At 40.7% G+C, this 17912-nt stretch overlaps 1 protein-coding gene across 2 annotated transcripts; it reads left to right on the top strand.

Moving 5' to 3' along the window:
* The first annotated feature begins 67 nt into the window (after window positions 1-67).
* On the top strand, window positions 68-17840 carry trpv1 (transient receptor potential cation channel, subfamily V, member 1). Of its 2 annotated transcripts, none has more exons than XM_085420065.1 (16): window positions 68-3915; window positions 6267-6492; window positions 6640-6797; window positions 6893-7045; window positions 7171-7308; window positions 10426-10724; window positions 10923-11099; window positions 11187-11342; window positions 11433-11528; window positions 11633-11703; window positions 13234-13399; window positions 13485-13551; window positions 13734-14083; window positions 14156-14277; window positions 16346-16467; window positions 16549-17840. In XM_085420065.1, exons 2-16 carry the CDS (start codon window positions 6290-6292, stop codon window positions 16626-16628), a joined length of 2358 nt encoding a protein of 785 aa, XP_085276191.1. In that variant the 5' UTR covers window positions 68-3915; window positions 6267-6289; the 3' UTR covers window positions 16629-17840. The 2 variants fall into 2 exon arrangements, with proteins under 2 accessions (XP_085276191.1, XP_085276192.1); XM_085420066.1 differs by lacking the exon at window positions 68-3915 and adding an exon at window positions 4008-4470.
* Window positions 17841-17912: the final 72 nt, after the last annotated feature.

Below are 17912 nucleotides of genomic sequence, written 5' to 3'. Positions count from 1 at the left end.
TATAGGACCAAAAGATAGAAGATGTTCGTGAAAGCTCAAAGATTTTACTGTGACTGAACAGCTCTCATCAATATACTGGGCATTTCTGATATTTGGGGTTGGATTTTGTTACAGTGTAAGTCACAATCAAAGGACGGCATCTTTTTCCTAGACCTAGCTGCTCTTCATTCCTCAGGAAAAAAGTCAGGCCTCTGTCACTTAGCTTTACAGCTGCTTAATGCAGCACCAGACAGATGCATTAAATGATAGAGGCAACAAATTCAAACTTGTTAACTGTAGGTGTCTGAAATTAAATAATGACATGGAGAGAAATCACAGTGAGTTGGAATGCTTTAAAGCTTCTGCATGATTTATGTTCCCTGAGATGAAGATGCAATCAACATGTCAACACTGAAGCAGAAAACAGCATGTTGAGGTGCCTTCATTTTAGGTGTCTGGGACAGATTCATTTGTAGTTTCCTGTGGGATGGGTGTTTCCTTTTCAGCTGCCTGATTGAAACAGGTCGAATCTTTGTGTGTTTGTGGGTTAAGTATTTCAAAACACTGATTGATCAGAATTCAGTCTGATCATGAAGCGCAGATTACCAGGGTGATCCACGCTTGGTTTAGAATCAACCAGTGTCATAATAGCAGGAATCCAATGGAATGGTTTCATTTTTAGCACCTTTTTTCATTCTTGAGAATGATGAGAGACTTGAGTGTTTGTTTCAGTGTAGACTCTCACAGTGCCCGTCAACTCCCACTGAGCCTTATTTTTCTTTTTTAATCGCACTGTCACAGCTTGGCTCACAGGCTCAAAACGGAGGTAGTAACTAGTAATGAATCTTTTAACTAATTGGGCCCAAGTGTAGCTCATGCAGCCAGTTACTTCTACAAGTAACAGCACTATAACCATAGCAGAGACACCTAGTGGCTGGGGGTTGTCACACTCTTCCTGGACACCAGCTGAATCCAAATCATTGCTTTCCCCCCCATTTACACTACTGCATATAAAAGTTTTACTCAGTTACAATGTCTCATTTTCAACCACACTCTGTTGTATCATGTTCACCAAGTTTACTGCAACAGCCTCCCCAGTCAGTGCTAACTCCACTCTCTAACTCAGGAAACCTGGTGCTTGGAATAGGCACTTGAACAGTAGGCTGTAAAAAATGAAGGAGCTGGAAAGCTACCAGAAAACTGAGTATAGTCTCAAGAATAAGTTGCTCTTGACAAAGCACCACAAAACATCAAATCACTGGGTGCTGGTTTATCTCAGTTGGATGAGCAGGCAACCATATGGCGTGTGGCTGAGAGTGGCCTGGCCAGGTTCGAATTTGACCTGCAGCTCTTTGCCACATTTCTCTCTCTCTTTTTCCCATCAATCTTCACTGCATCTGTCTAATAAAGCAAAAAAAAAAAAATGTATATACATAAAAACCCCATAAGATCCCTGATGTGATGGATGTCTGAGCCATATGATTGCAAAAACAAAAAAGCCAGTGCATTTGGACAACAGAATGAGTGCAGGAAATTGAATGAGTGATAAAGACTGATGTGTCACTTGCTCCGTTAGGGGAACTTGCTAGGAACTGTTCAGTACATCAAGTTTACTGACAAACTGAGCTGAACCCACCCTGTTCACGCAGTCTTCCATCCATGGTAGAGGATAAGCATCTGGTTTAGTCAACCCACTTTTCAGTGATTGGTACAGAACCCGGGAGTTGTTGGCTGTATCCACCAACAAACAGGGAGAAGCCCAGCTTGAAGATGAAGGTTCACAATACTATAATTGAACATATACTGAATTTCCTTCTCCATCACCTTCTCTTTTCTTTCCCAGAAAGTCTTAAAACGCCAGTGAATCAGTTGTGCGTCACCCACATCAATACCATGCTCTGTTAGGTGTGTTTGAGTCTGACAAACGAATAATCATTCATGATGACAGACGTGAACGGGCTTCCAATTTACAGAGGGTCCTTCCTCGGCAGGCTTTCACTGGATGGGTTTACCCCATCACCCTCATGTGCCAGTGAATCCATGCTTCCCACTGTGCTGTGGTATGTCTTCCCCAGTTTTACAGGGCTGGGACACCCTGATGTAATGGGGTTTAAGCAGATTAATATGACAAAAATGAATTTAAAAAACAAATAGTTCTACTCTGAACTTGAATGGCAAAGGGACCATAAAGTGCCCTGAAATGAGACACCACCAAATGGCATCAGAGCTAAAACCTGCTCACCTGGACCGAACTGCTGCAGTTTGGCTTTTGGATAATTAAGATGCTTCATTTCTATAATCCAGAACCGGATTCACTATCTCAATGGGGTTCAGGCTGTACCACAGAATCCCGAAGCAAACCGTGTGACCAAATACCATCTCATTTAGACTAAACCCAGTAATGAGTTGAATTACATCCCTGGCAGCCAGCAACAAACAGCCATGGGTCTTTCCCAAACCTGGCCTAATTCACATTACCCCCACAGCAGTGTTTTCAAAGTTTGATGGAACCAATAAAGTGGCTCTGAATGTGATTATGCCTTACTCAGACTCGTTTCAAAATTTGAGTAAACAGATGTGATGAAAAGTTTGAGGGCTGAACAATCTGTATCACCTTTATGATAATTGTGGCGGGAACGTAAGCGCTGAAACCCTTGAGCCTAGTGAAGCAGCTAGAACCGTCAATGACACCTGCAACCTTGGATGTGCCTCCAAGACAACCTTTTTTGACAAAACACTAAAAAAAACCCTCCCCAACAGACCAGAGAGAATCCACATTCCATCAGGGACAGAACAGCAGCTGCACCTTATACAGACTTAAACACACCAGGCACAGGCCCAGCCAAGCTCAAAGCCACATGAATCACAAGCCGAGGACAGCTCAGTGACCATAACTTTCAGCAAAACAGTAACATAACTTTTTATTTACTACATGTCAGAATCTCCCAAAGCCAGATTGCTCTGGTCTTTATAAGACTTTATAAGCTAGAGTAACAAAGCACCTACTGCCTTGGGGGGGTCATCGCAGCATCCTTTAACTGACCTGTAAGAGCCATGGGAAATCTTCTTTCTGATGTTTACTGCTCTTTATTCACCTCTTCTGACATTCAACCTTAATTTGACCTTTAACTTAGTATATGTTCTACTCAAAAAGTTCATGGATGTCCTTTGTTTGTTTTTTTAATATTCCTTTTCATACTTGTTGTCATTTGGTTTAAGGAGATACGATTATGATTATGAAGATTAAAAGTCATCAACCAGTTAAAGAGAAAACCTGTTTGTCAAGTCTATAGCTTCATATTTTACTATAATCACATAAACACAGTTTTTTTTCCACAGGCACATATAGACGTCACAGTCCACTGCGTTATAAGTGTGTTCACTCACTCATTATGCTGCATTAAGCCACAGTGATAGTGATGCTACTAGAAATAAACCGGTGTTAATAACTGAATTTGTGCCTGACTGTCGTTGAATGTGTTTTTCTGCCTGCGTGAGCTCAGACGGGCTAATAAAGAGAGTTTTAGCTTTGTGCACATTTCTGTTTTGTATTTAATCAAGGCTCCTTTGAGAATGAAAAGCTCAGATACAAATGGGATCAAGATCACAGAGAAGTTTTTTTGGGGTTCACGTGACGGTTTTGGTTATGCCATCATATGCAAACGATAACAATCTCATGCATCCTTTTCAAAAGTAAAAAAAGGAAGTTGTCTCATGCGAGCTCTGCAGCTACAGCTCACGCTGGTAGGCAGATGCTCCGCAACCACACATTTAGTCACAGGACCAGAGCAGCACTAAATAAAACGCACAAGTACATCACATTGAGAACATGAAGAGGCTTGTAAGACGTACAGGAAACTCTTGAGCAGCTTTATGGACTAAAAAAAAAAAACCCCAGAAGACTTACGACCAAAATCTTCAATTTGATTCTTCAGGGTAAGTTTCTCCTTTTTGAAACTTCTGCTTTCATTTTCTGTGGATTTTCTGTGGACAACACGCCAGTGCTCTTCTGCTTCATGCCTGCTTTTTTGTTCAGCTAAGTGCTTCAGTGGATTATTTAGTTTGTATAAATTCAAAGATAATAAAAGATTTTAACTGTTGTTTTAACACTGCAATCTGCTCTGTAGCTCCTCTTTCCTGAAGTCATCAAAAAAAGCCAAGCTCTGTTGTGTTAGGTCAGAAAATACACTGCATTCTCTGTGGTATTTTGTCATGTCCAGTAATGGTCAGTACAGCATCCTTTTAAGCACTCAAGCCCAGAGTAAAGTGCTCTAATTTTCTCAAGGGCAGGTTATCATATTTCCCTCTGCCTTGGTCCTACTATTTCATTTCTCTTAATGCTAAGCAGGCATCTTCAGAGACACAACAGTATTCACACGCCCATGTCTCTGAGGGTGTGTCAATACCTCAGTGGTTTTGACATTAACATCAGATTTTTTTCAAAACTTTTTAAACAAAGGAAACAGTACAGACGACGAAGATTGAAGTCTGGTGAGTCAGCTCGTTTGTTACTGCTTTGATTGCCACTTTATAAAAAAAATGCTTTAGTTCATGAAGAATGTGCTACTGCCGTGGCATGTTGCACTGCTTCGGTATATGGATGGCATGTATGCAGTTAAAGGGATGTTTTTCACAGTTTAGATTGCGCCTCAGTGAGAATACAGAGCAGATTATCTTTATTATTGTAGAGACATGTTTGTGCAGCATTAAAAAAAACATACATGGCTCACATTACTGAGCATCATGGATCAATAAGTCATAAATAATACACCAGGACATAATCACATGATGTCGGAGAGGTTCCTGTACAAGCAGTTTTACAATGAAAACATTTATAGACATGCAAGCTTAGCATTTCTTTCTTTAAAATACTACCGTTTCAGTTGTGCGATTGAAAGCATCTATTTAATTCATCTTTTACATGATGTTCAGCAAAATGTTTTTTTTACCACAACAGATGTTCTTATTCTCGGTTTTTAGTCCGTTGTTGTTTTTTTTGCTGTGTTCCTCCCATGATGTCCATGGGGTATAACACAGTTTCCACTGAATCAGTAATTCCCCATTTTCTGACTCAAAAAGAGGAACAAGAAGCCACAGAAGATTTCTGTACGGTCTCATGGCCCTTAACGCATCTTTCTTTAACATCGGGGCATAGTGTCTGTTTACTATCAGCTGAACTTGGAATCCTTTTAGACTGTGAATGTGTAACCACACTGTAAACCAATTGGTCATGTCACAAAGCAGCAAGCAGCAAGAAGATCGAGTGCTGTGTTTCTACTGTTGTCAAGGAAGTGTTTTAAATAAAAACTCCTTTGTTAGTCACTGGTTGAGGAAACATCACATGTCTGAAAGCTATGCTCGTGCCATTTAAGACGGATTAGATAAGCCCCTGTGGTAAACATGTTTCCGATTCTGCTGATGCAGCCACGCTACACGCTCTGACCTGAATTATTTACAGTGGCTCATGGCTGTGTTTGTAACCAATTCAATCCAAGCAGTGTAATGACATAGTTTTATATGGTTTAACTTAAATCTTTACTTTGATTCCTCCAATTGTTGTAGATGACTTACTGTGGACACAGATTTGGGTGTACAGTGATTTTATTGCCCTTTTTCTCATGTTTCAAATTTCTGCAGGCTAAATAGGACTCGATTAGTTGCTTTTAGTAGATTTTTTCAACAAGAAGCACCCAGAGAGAACAAACCTCCACCAAGACAGCCAAGACACTTTTAAGGGAATAATTTGGTATAGTTTGGTGTTTTGTAAACAAAATTTTGTAAACAAAATACAAAAATTTGTATTTTGTTATTTTGTTTACAAAATACCAAACTGGTACTTTGTAAACAAAATACCAAACTTGTGTAGGAGAAGCTAACGGATAATAGGTTTGTTATAATATTGATTTTTACAACTTGTAACTAGACGTAAATAACTGACTAGCAGCTCATGCTCTTTCTCTTGACATTACTTTCTTTAAATCTGTAATGCATTTGGGGTTAAATGTAAAAGTGAGGTCAGAGGTTAAATTTTGACATGACACACATACAACCACTACCAAACTTAGTCTCCTTAAAGCTCATAAACCCGGTTAACTACAATTTAAATGAAAATAAAATTTAAAAAAAGCACCAGTAAAATGGTAGTTACTGAGTGTCTTAGTTATTAGGTATTAGCAGTGAAACAGTAACAGTGTCTTGAAAAAAATCTCTACACTTTGTATTGAAAACTCCTTGCAGCACCTCTGTCACTTCTGGATTATGTATAACTGTGTCGTATTTCCATGCAGATCACTGGAGGAAAGGGTGAAAAATGAAGAAATCTGAGATGTTTGGTTTCACTCTGGAGACAGACGACAGGACAGAGGAGGAGAGGTCGCGCCAAAAGATGACTAAGAAAGATGGTCTGGCTTTGAGGTTGAGCCCGGAGGACCCCAAGACACCTATGGACACTGATTACCAGGAAGAAATGGAGAAGACGAAACCTCAGATCAGATTCAATTTCAACTTTGACAAGTGAGCCTCTCCATGCAGTGATAAAATGAAGTTTGCCTCAATATAACACTCATTATAGGATTGGTGCTGGGTATTTTCAAGCCCCAAAGTGCTGATTTAATAACCCTCAGCAACCCAACTGTTACACTTTTTTGGTTTTTTGTATAGAGGGATTCGAGGTGTGGATCAGCATGATAACAGGAGAGACAGCAAGACGTATAACCGTGACAGACTGTTTGAAGCAGTGGCCAGCAGAGATATCAGCAAACTAGATGGCCTTCAAGAGTACTTGCGCCAAAATATGAAGAAACTCTCTGACTCTTTGTGTGAGTGTTGGAGGACCGGTAATGCAACAGCTGCAACTAAAGTAGAACATGCTGACCTATGTGTTAACCACATGGATTTGTGTTTACATCCACAGATCGGTCCTACGGTAAAACGCCCTTAATGAAAGCTCTGCTGCACCTCAAAGATGGCAGGAATGAGACCGTCGAAATGTTGATTGACATTTCAGAGAAGATGGGTGATGTTAAGGAGTTTGTGAACGCAGCCTACACCAACAACTACTACAAAGGTAACAGATTTTCTGTGTCCGGGAGATTTATTTGAACTCTTTTAACCTTGTCACGATATCCGTATTCCAGTATTTTCTTCCAGTAATGCAGTGGACATGTTTAAATAAGACTCATTTTCTTGCAGGCCAGACAGCTCTGCATATAGCCATCGAGAGGAGAAGTATTTTTTATGTGAAGCTGCTGGTCAGCAAAGGTGCAGACGTCCACGTCAGAGCTTGCGGGAAATTCTTCCAACCACACAAGGGTCCCTACTTCTACTTTGGTGAGCACATGCTGCTGCAGAGAGGAGTTTCCTCATGCAAAGATCATATGCCGACGCAGTGAGTCAGCCAGTTATTTTTGTAGTTTTTAGAATCAGAGCAGAAGTGTGATTTTTTTTTTTTTTGAAGGAACAATATGATGGCCCAGTTTCCTCGATCAATACTTAATACTCAAATATGTATAGAGGAACAATGTGCAAGTTGTTCAAAGGGAAAGATTGTCCTATTTTTGGACATGCTACTACCTTTCCAAGTTTCTTATTCTTTTGCAAAATGCAGAATTCTGAATTACATGTGAGTACATTAAAAGACCAGTACAGCTTTGAATCTCGAATGAGAAACAAGAGCGAACTCAAGATAAGTAAAGGTTTCCTCGGGTTCCCTTTAACTATGACACCAACTATATTAGTATCCCTATCTACATACTGTTACATAACCTCTGGTACTTATTAAAGCCTTAAAAGTCACATATGATACATTTTTCTTTGGCGTGTAACAGTATACTCTTTAATCAAACATAAAATAATTGTTTCAAATGTACAGAATACCTGGAATATTAAGTAAATATGATCTTCATGTTGGCCATAAATTTCACAATTTATAATCAATTAATTATCTCTCTGTAACTCATCTTCCTCTATTACCAGTTTAACAAAAAGATTATTTGGGTCAAACTTGCTCTTCTTTCGGCCAGATAGTTTTTACAAATGCTGATTTTTTTTTTTTTTAAATCTAGTTAATGGCTAAATCAACGACTTATATTAGCTGATGGTTTCAAGGCGGTTTCACCATATGTGTGTTTTTCTGTTGCTGCCTGGACAGAATTTTTTTCTGCATGAGCAACAAAAGCTTGCTCAAACATCATTGGTCAATGGAAATTTAACTGCAAACACACCACAAAGAAAAACAGAACACTCTTGCTACCAACAGTCTCATCCTTTGCTTAAGGATCCCGAAAATAAATTTTTCCAGTTTTGCATTTGCATCTCTAGCTTCAGAGGGAAGATAGAGATAAAAATGGACAATACGAGTAATGCAGGAATCTTTCCCCCACTGATAGCTTCGTGTGTAGTCCCTAAATCATAGAGGAAACCATGACTGGATTCAAAACTAGTTGTCACAATATAATGCAAGTTACAAAAAAATGTTTCCTCAGCTGCTCGGTGAACCTCAAAAACCAAGCGATGAACTGCAACAGCTGGCAAAATTTATTACAGTGCAAGTCTTGAGTATTTAAAAGTAGAATGGGAGGGAGAGCCTTCAGTTTTCAGGCCCCTCTTCTGTGGAACCAGCTTCCAGTTTGGATTTAGGAGATAGACACTATCTCTACTTTCAAGATTAGGCTTAAAACTTTCCTTTTTGCTAAAGCATATAGTTAGGGCTGGACCAGGTGACCCTGAATCCTCCCTTAGTTATGCTGCAATAGACATAGGCTGCCGGGGGATTCCCATGATGCATTGAGTTTTTCCTTTCCAGTCACCTTTCTCGCTCACTATGTATTAACAGACCTCTCTGCATTGAATCATATCTGTTATTAACCTCTGTCTCTCTTCCACAGCATGTCTTTTATCCTGTCTTCCTTCTCTCACCCCAACCGGTCGCAGCAGATGGCCGCCCCTCCCTGAGCCTGGTTCTGCTGGAGGTTTCTTCCTGTTAAAAGGGAGTTTTTCCTTCCCACTGTTGCCAAAGTGCTGCTCATAGGGGGTCATATGATTGTTGGGTTTTTCTCTGTATCTATGAAGCGCCTTGAGGCGACTTATGTTGTGATTTGGCGCTATATAAATAAAATTGAATTGAATTGAATTGAATTGAGCTAACCGTCTTTTCTTAACATTTTGTTAGGAAAGTGGGAAATAGTTACAGTAATTTACAATTTACCAAATTTTGACAAGATCCCCAACACCTCTGGTTAAAATACAGCCACAACCCATGATAGAGCCTCCACCGTCCTTTACAGATGGGTGTAGACACTATTTGTTGTACCTGTCTCTTGAACTCCTCAGTAACACCTCAGTGCCATTTCTTTCTTTCAGATATTGTTCATCTGTTGCAGATAGTCTTTTTTTAGGCCTGCCAGTTCTTTTGTTCTCCACCTATCCAGTTTCTTCAAACTTTTTAAGGACACTTTGCACACCATGTCGACATATGCCAAGTTCTTCGATAATAGCTCTTTGGGAATCACCTTGTTGGTGCAAAAATATTATTTCATGTCTGTCAAACTGTTGTTTTTGGCATTTTTCATAGATTTAACTAAAGAAATTAGAACAAAACATCTCTTTTTGCAGCAGACTAAGTGACAAAGTGCTTAAAGATACAATTTCAAATCGGTTCATTGTTGTCTGGTATGTGCAGACACAACACTGGTTCGTTCCTTGACTTGGGTATCCTTTTTAATGGTTGAATGAGCAATGGTCAATGCCTATAATACAATAGCTGTAATACTTTTGCACAGTACTGTACTGTTCAGTACTGATAGCATGAATTTGTCAGCTTGCTCTTTAATGGTTTGGATTGACTAGACATAGAATGGACCAGCAAAAAAATAGTCCCTTTTGACTGATTTTTAATTTTCAACCCAGTGATGTGATCGTGGCTCAAGAGTTGGGAGTTTGTCTTGTAATCAGAAGGTTGCCGGTTCGAGCCCTGGCTTGGACAGTCTTAGTCGTTGTGTCCTTGGGCAAGACACTTCACCCGTTGCCTACTGGTGGTGGTCAGAGGGCCCGGTGGCGCCAGTGTCTGGCAGCCTCGCCTCTGTCAGTACGCCCCAGGGTGGCTGTGGCTACAATGTAGCTTCCTATCACCAGTGTGTGAATGACTGGATGTGTAAAGCGCTTATTGGTCCTTAGGGACTAGCAAAGCGCTATACAAATACAGGCCATTTACAATTTGATGTAATGTTCTGTACTGAAAGAAGATGGCGCAAAACATGTTTTAAAGCCTTTAAGCACTTATTTTTTAAATCCAGTTACATCTGTGTCAGTTGTTGAGGGCAGGGCTCCATGGTGTAGCCTTTAAACATTTAGTGTTTCACTTCCACTTTCAACACCCTGATTTTGATTCAAAAAAAATAAGTAAGGCTGAAATAAAACTTTAAAATATCATCAAATCTTTGTCTGCAGGTGAGCTGCCCCTGTCTCTGGCAGCCTGCACCAACCAGCCCGACGTGGTAGACTTCTTAATGGACAATGAATACCAGCGAGCAGATGCTAAGATGGTAGATTCTCAAGGCAACACGGTCCTGCATGCCCTTGTGATGGTGGCTGACAACTCCAAGTGCAACACAGAATTCATAGTCAGCATGTACGACCGTATCCTAAAGATCACAGCGAGACTGTATCCCAAGGTGCAGCTGGAAAACATTGAGAACAAGAAGGGCCTGACACCTCTCAAAATGGCTGCCCACACTGGCAAGACTGGGGTAAAACACTGCAGTTTGACATTAAGAGTACTACCAAGTGAGAAAAGCAACAGTGAGAATGAAGTGCAGAGCTCCTTTACTACTGACAGGGCAGAAACTATACGTTTTGGTGGGATCTGTGGGTTTCTGGGTTTTCAGAAATAGATCAGACCTTCACAGACTCTCTTTGTTCTAGCTTTCCTTTTTACTTGTCTACAGCTGTTCTCACACATCTTAAGACGAGAGTTCCAAGAGACTGGAACCAAACACTTGTCCCGTAAATTCACCGAGTGGGTTTATGGGCCCGTCCACTGCTCCCTGTACGACCTGGCCTCCGTGGACTCATATGAGGAGAACTCAGTGCTGAAGATACTGATCTACGGCAGCGACATCCCTGTGAGTTCCAGCATCGTGACACCAGTCAGAGCAGTAGTTGCATGCTGTTCGGTTCTCAAATGTGCATCCCTTCCTTTCTCCTCTCAGAACCGTCACGAGATGCTCGAGACGGAGCCTCTGATCCAACTGCTTGAGGAAAAGTGGAATAGGTTTGCCAGTGGAATGTTTTTCTTCAACTTCCTGTCCTACCTTGTGTACTTGATCATCTTTACTCTCCTAGCCTACTATAAGAAAGAAAGCATGGTAAGCTGACTGACACAAAAGAGGTGAGCTGCGCAAGCATCACAGACAGGCCTGTGTTAATGTGGATGATGTTCTCTCTGTGCCCCACAGCCAATGCTTCACATTAACCTCAAGACTGATGATCACCTGTACATTTTAGCTTGGCTGCTGACAGCAGTTGCGAACTGCTACTTCTTTCTCATAGGGGTATGTAGTTAACTTTGTGTTTGTGTACATCTACTTTCTTATATCACCACCTAGTGGAAGTTGTAGTCCAGTAACATGACTGATTACCTCATCTGAATTCCTAGATTATAGATATGATGAGGAAACGACCAAAGCTGGAGACCCTGCTGGTTGACGGATATTATGAGATTCTTTTGTAAGTAGCAGGCATGCTCAAAATTAAAGTTACCTTGTGGAGTTTTCTCACCTCTTTATAATGCAGTATTATTCCTGATACAGAGTCGCAACTTGCATTCGTGCAGCAATCAGCTGAAGCCCCTTTACTACTAACATTTCCTTTTAATAGTTTCAATTGACTGCAGCAGTTGTTGTGATTTAATGATGTCAAAAGTTTGGACACACCTTCTCATTTAATGTGTTTTTCTATTTACATTGTAGATTCTTACTGAAGGCATCAAAACTGTGAATGAACACATATGGAATTATGTAGTAAACAAAAAAGTGTCAAATACCTCAAAACATGTTTTATATTTTAGATTCTTCAAAATAGCCACCCTTTGCTATGATTACTGCTTTGCACACTCTTGGCATTCTCTCAGTGATCTTCATGAGGTAGTCGCCTGAAATGGTTTTCAAACAGTCTTGAAGGAGTTCCCAGAGATGCTGAGCACTTGTTGGGCCTTTTGCCTTCACTCTGCGGTCAAATCTCATCCCAAACCATCTCAATTTGGTTTAGGTTAGGTGACTGTGGAGGCCAGGCAATCTGGTGCAGCACTCCATCACTCTCCTTCTTGGTCAAATAGGCCTTACAAAGCCTGGAGGTGTGTTTGGGGTCATTGTCCTATTGATAAATAAATGATGCTCCAGCTAAACACAAACCCGGATGGGATGGCATGTTGCTGCAGGATGCTGTGGATGCACTCCGACACCAAAACACCTCCTCCTCCATGCTTCACAGTGGGAACCATGTATGTAGAGACCATCCGTTCACCTTTTCTGCGTCGCACAAAGACACGACGGGTGGAACCAAAGATCTCTAATTTGGACTCATCAGACCAAAGCACAGATTTTCAACGGTCTAATGTCCATTCTTTGTGTTTCTTGGTTTAAACAAATCTCTTCTGCTTGTTGCTTTTCCCTAGTAGGCGTTTCTTAGCAGCTATTTGACCTCTAATCTGCTCTAATCGGTTAACTTGCGATTTCTGAGGCTGGTGATTTGGATGAATTTATCCTCAGCAGCAGAGGTGACTCTTGGTCTTCCTTTCCTGGGGTGGTCCTCATGTGAGCCAGTTTCGTCATAGCACTTGATGGTTTTTGCGAATGCACTTGGGGACACAAAGTTTTTGTAATTTTCCAGAATGATTGAAGGTTTGCAGTGCTGTCGCCAAAGCAAAGGTGGCTACTTTGGGGAATCTAAAAGATAAGACATATTTAGAGTTATTCATAAATTTTTTCTTTGCTACATAATTTCATATATCTTACTTCATAGATTTGATGTATTCAGTTTGTATCCACAATGTAGAAAGTCGTAAAAATAAATAAAAAGCATGTTTGTGTCCAAACATTGGTAAGTTGGTTATATACTTTCTATAGGCATTGTGCTTCTTTTGGGAAAAAATAGGTTTTTCCACAACACTTTGCAAATAAATGGTTTGTGGAAGATGTACAGCACAGTAAAACTCCTCAGCAGTCATGTTAATAGTTATTACAGTGCTGCCGCTGATAGTCTTTTGCAGGGTGTCCTCTTCCTGATCTCCACTGGGCTCCACCTGTTTGGGAGGGATGAGTACCTCAGCTTCCTGGTGTTGTGTCTTGCTCTCAGCTGGGTGAACATACTCTACTTCTCCAGGGGCAACGAGCACATGGGCATCTATAGTGTCATGATACAAAAGGTAGCCCTCGCATGTCACGCAGTTCCACAGAGAAGATAGTAGCAACTGATCCCATCACTGAGGCTCTCTGTCTCCTTGTTTGCAGATGATCCTCAGTGACATCCTGCGCTTCCTGTTTGTCTACATCGTCTTCCTCTTTGGATTTTCAGCAGGTATTATACCCTCTCTAAAAAGGAGAAAGGTTTGCACAAAAACATCTGCATTTTTTGATTCCATTTAAAAAGTTTTACATACAAAATACTCTTTTACAAAAAGAGTATTTTGGGACAGAATCTGCAGCTTGTGTACCCTGATCAGACCTGCTTAACCTGCTGTAACCTGCTTCCTATCACAGCGGTGGTCACCCTGCTCAAAGACCCTACAGCGGACAAGTCTCCTGATAAAGAGCTGAATACAACAAACACCACTAAATCACCTCGTTTTCTCCTTGTTGGTCTTGAGGAGGATTGTGTCAAACCCACCTTCTCAAACATCTCCTACACTACCCTGCAGCTCTTCAAGTTCACCATTGGCATGGGCGACATGGAGTTCATCCAGAATTACAAGTACATAGACGTCTTCTATGTGCTCCTCATCTTCTATATCATACTTACCTACATCCTGCTGCTCAACATGCTCATCGCGCTCATGAACCGCACTGTGGAGAAGCTCACCAATGAGACCACCAGCATCTGGAAGCTACAGGTCAGAGTGTTCAGAGCTGATGTGAGTATATAAGTGAAGTATGCGTGATTTAAATGATGTGACTGCTTTCAGAGGGCTATCACTATCCTGGACATGGAGAGGAGACTGCCCTGTTGCCTGAAGGGTTATTTTCGCTGTGGGGTGGAGAAAAATCTCAACACTGCTACCGGAAAGGACCGCCGACGGTGTTTCAGGTTGGCTTCTATTCAGTTCAGTGACAGCACAGTGGTTAGTCACACATTTTCAAAGGGCTGCAAATGCCCTGGACATTCTAGCTCCAACATAGGGTTGACATTTGTGGTTTAGCATCTTCATAGCTTTTTTTTAATGAAATCTAAGCTTTTAACCAATACCATCTAATGTTTCTGTCAGTTTTGTTGACAAAGACAACATGTTAGCAAGCAGACATTAATAGATACCACAAAGATCAACATGAAGCTTCTTCCTTCTTGAATGCTACGCCCTTACCTTAACCCCTACTGGAGATAGAGGCCTCATTTTTTCCAATGACATATTGGCATAGGGCAGGGTTGGAAATCTGTTGATTGAAGTCCCAGCTTCCTGAAGGCTGCAGCTCTTGTACATTCCTAGTTTAAACATGGCAAAAAGTTTCAAATAAAGAAAGATTTATAGTTTATAGTTATATTTATTTATTTATTTTATTTTATTTTTTGGGGGGGGGGGGCGGGGAAGAGAAGACACACTTATATAGATATCAAAAGCTCACGTGTCAAATATGATACATTTGGTGTTACAGGGTTAATAAGGCTGTCTCAGGCACATCAGTGAGCCCAGTGGCCACACCCATCTGCTGTTAAAGCCTTTCTTTTATTAGGAGCATCAGTCCAGAAGAATTTTTTTTTTTTAACTGTGAGTCATGCAAAGTTACTCTAATGAAGTCCAAGAGTGAAAATATAGAGCTGCACACGATTATAATACAGGAAGTTCCTTTAGTTTTCATCTAGCAGTATTACAAAATCAAATGTTTCATTCTGCATTTATGTTTACTTAACGACGGGTTGCAACACCTCGTCGTTAAGGAGGTGTTATCAAGACGCGGTTTGATAACCATTAGAACAGTTTTTGGGTTTTTCCAAGAATAGCTGAACAGGCAGAGACCACCTTCACTAGCTTCTGATGCACACGCAGTCATTTTGTTCAATAAGGTGAAATATGACAGATACCACTCAGCTCAGAAAAGAGCTTCAGTGGTTTTTCCTAGTAGTTTTCAGGGGTAACAAGTTATTTGTCAATTATTGTTGTTCCAATCAGCCTCATCTGCACTTTGCATTTATTGCACACCAACATACTAAACCAGCTGAACATGGATAATTTAGCACAAAGCACTATGATGCCAAATGCAGCCTCACAAGTTATGGAGGCCCTGTTGGGTCAAAGCTTTTTCTCTTAAAATGTAAAAAAAAAACAAAAAAAAAAACACTACTACATGGGTCTGCATGTCCTGTGTCATTCTTGCTTTTCCCCTGCTTTACAATTGTCCTTGTCCAAGAAAGACTAAAAATGCCTGACATAAATAATGACTATAATCTAACTTAGTCTAACTTTGAATTATTTCAGCTGACATGATGTTCAAATGTTGCATTTACTTTACTAAATTTGTTAGTTTGATCACTACAACGTGCATTAGCACTAGTTGGCTTCTGTGGCTGCAGAAAAACAAAATCTAGAAAACTGGCTGTTAGTGAGCTGCGGCTTGAACTCGCTTGCAGATAAATCCAGACATGTATAAAGACAGGAGAAAAGAACGCGTTTGGGTATTGAATACATAATTATTAGAGTTATTAGTCATACATTTGGTTACGTTTCAGTATTGGCTATATTATTTGTGTTCAGCTGTGCTAAATTGAACCTCTGCATGTGTGTCAGTCTTTGTGGGTTTGTAGTGGGTTTCCTGGTGACAGGAAGGATGATGTATGAGGTCTAATATTAGACTTATTATCTGACTTTATTGGCCAGGTTTTCATATTAAGATTCTTCATATCAAGGAGTATAAAATCCCTTGCATGAAACTGATCACCACTCTGCTGCTCACAATAAAGGCTGATAAAGGCCAACTTCATCAAGGCACAGTAACAAAGGAGAAACAAAGGTTTAGCATTGAAGAGTTCATCCAAGACGCGGCTGTGTGAGCATAATCGATTGATGCACAGTACACCATGTTGTTCGCTAATTTTGTTGACAGCTGATTGATGTGTCACACGGCAGACAGTAATTGGAGCATGTGTCCTCTTGTCTCCTCAGAGTGGAGGAAGTCAACTGGAACAAATGGAACAGCAACCTGGTCAAAATCGATGAGGATCCCGGCTGTTGGGAGCGTGTCCAGCAGCCAGGCACTGAAACCCCGCCTAGGAGCCAACAAAGAGGTGCGGAAACATGAATTCATGGATTTGTGTGAGGGAGGAAAGTAATTCGAGTCCACTAACATTTTCCTGCTTTACCCACAGGGAGGAGCTGGAGAGGCTTATTCATGGATGGCAGTAGGCGGTGGCAGGCGTACCAGTCCACAGAGATGACACCGGTCTAACAGAGAGCTGCTCTCTGGCTACTCAGCCTGACTGGCTGTTTTACTTGCCCAATAATTTTAACAGACATGGATAATCTACTTTACTGACTGATTGATACCCCAGTGTAACCTTCCCAAGAAAACCTTGTGGACACTTTGGGTTTGACTGACAACAGTGTAAAACAGCAATATTTATCAGTATTGAACGCCAGGCAGTGTTGTGCAAATAGCAAAGAAATTTTAAAGCAAACCTTTAAAGCAGAACATTTAATCCAGCGGCTTCTTCTACATGCTGCTCCTGCACGTCAACTGGATGCACATCCTCTGCTCAAAGGCCATAACCTGCTGGCACCTCTGGTATCGCTCGAAAACCTTCGTGGAGTAATGCCACTCACCAAGGTGCTGATCCTTCCCTCCCACTGTGTGCCCTTTATACTAGGCCCATTTTCATCACAGCCAGACAAGCTAAATCTACTGCGACCAGATCAGTCCCACAGATTTCACAGCTTGCTTTGTCTACTCCACTTCCTGTTCCGGCCTGGATAAATGGCATGAAGCGGCAGCAATTGGTGTAGCAATCACCACCTTTGGCTCTACCTGTCACAGTTACAAATGTGGCTTAGACAAGCCTTTAGAAACACCGAGTCGCTTCTAGGGCTGATTATGAGAGAGACAAATGTGTGTGTGTGTGTGTGTGTGTGTGTGTGTGTGTGTGTGTGTGTGTGTGTGTAGCTACCTGAACTGTCACAGAGGATGACAAGAGCTAGGCTGCCTGCTGTTAATTTAGACAAATTAATGTTCAAGCGAACTGAGTTCAAAGCATAAATTAGAACTTTATTTTATTATTACAATATTACAAAAAGAGTAGCACAACTCTCACGCTCTTGCCTCTTATCTGTCGTACAGAATGACACAAAAGAAAGGCTCGTGGACCTTCTTCCATTTCACAGCAACAGTACAAGAAATAAAGAAAAAAAATAAAATTTTAAATAACAAGCAAATCAAGTATTATAAATAGTCACAACTGCAAACTGAAGCTTTGAAAGATTGTGGGGAGGGGAGGGAGAAGAAAAAAAATTGTTACAGCTCAAAAAACTACACATTGCTAAAAATATATAATTACAAAATATTACTCATTTTCCTCACTTTACATAATAAAGAATATCTAAGGAATTGCTCTGCCTATTCAACAAAACTTCATTAAAGTAAAAAGTCAAAAAAAAAAAAAGAAAAGCAAAATAAAATTGCTGTTTCTGTGGATCCTTACCATTGCCTCTTCCTTCTTATTTGGGGTTTTCATTAAAC

Source organism: Rhamphochromis longiceps, linkage group LG10 (genome assembly GCF_057381845.1).
Source record: "Rhamphochromis longiceps isolate RC_006_pf linkage group LG10, R_longiceps_female_GT1.1, whole genome shotgun sequence".
Taxonomy (NCBI): Eukaryota; Metazoa; Chordata; class Actinopteri; order Cichliformes; family Cichlidae; genus Rhamphochromis; species Rhamphochromis longiceps.
Note: the sequence above shows the minus strand (reverse complement) of the source record. Positions and strands in the feature narration are given on the sequence as shown.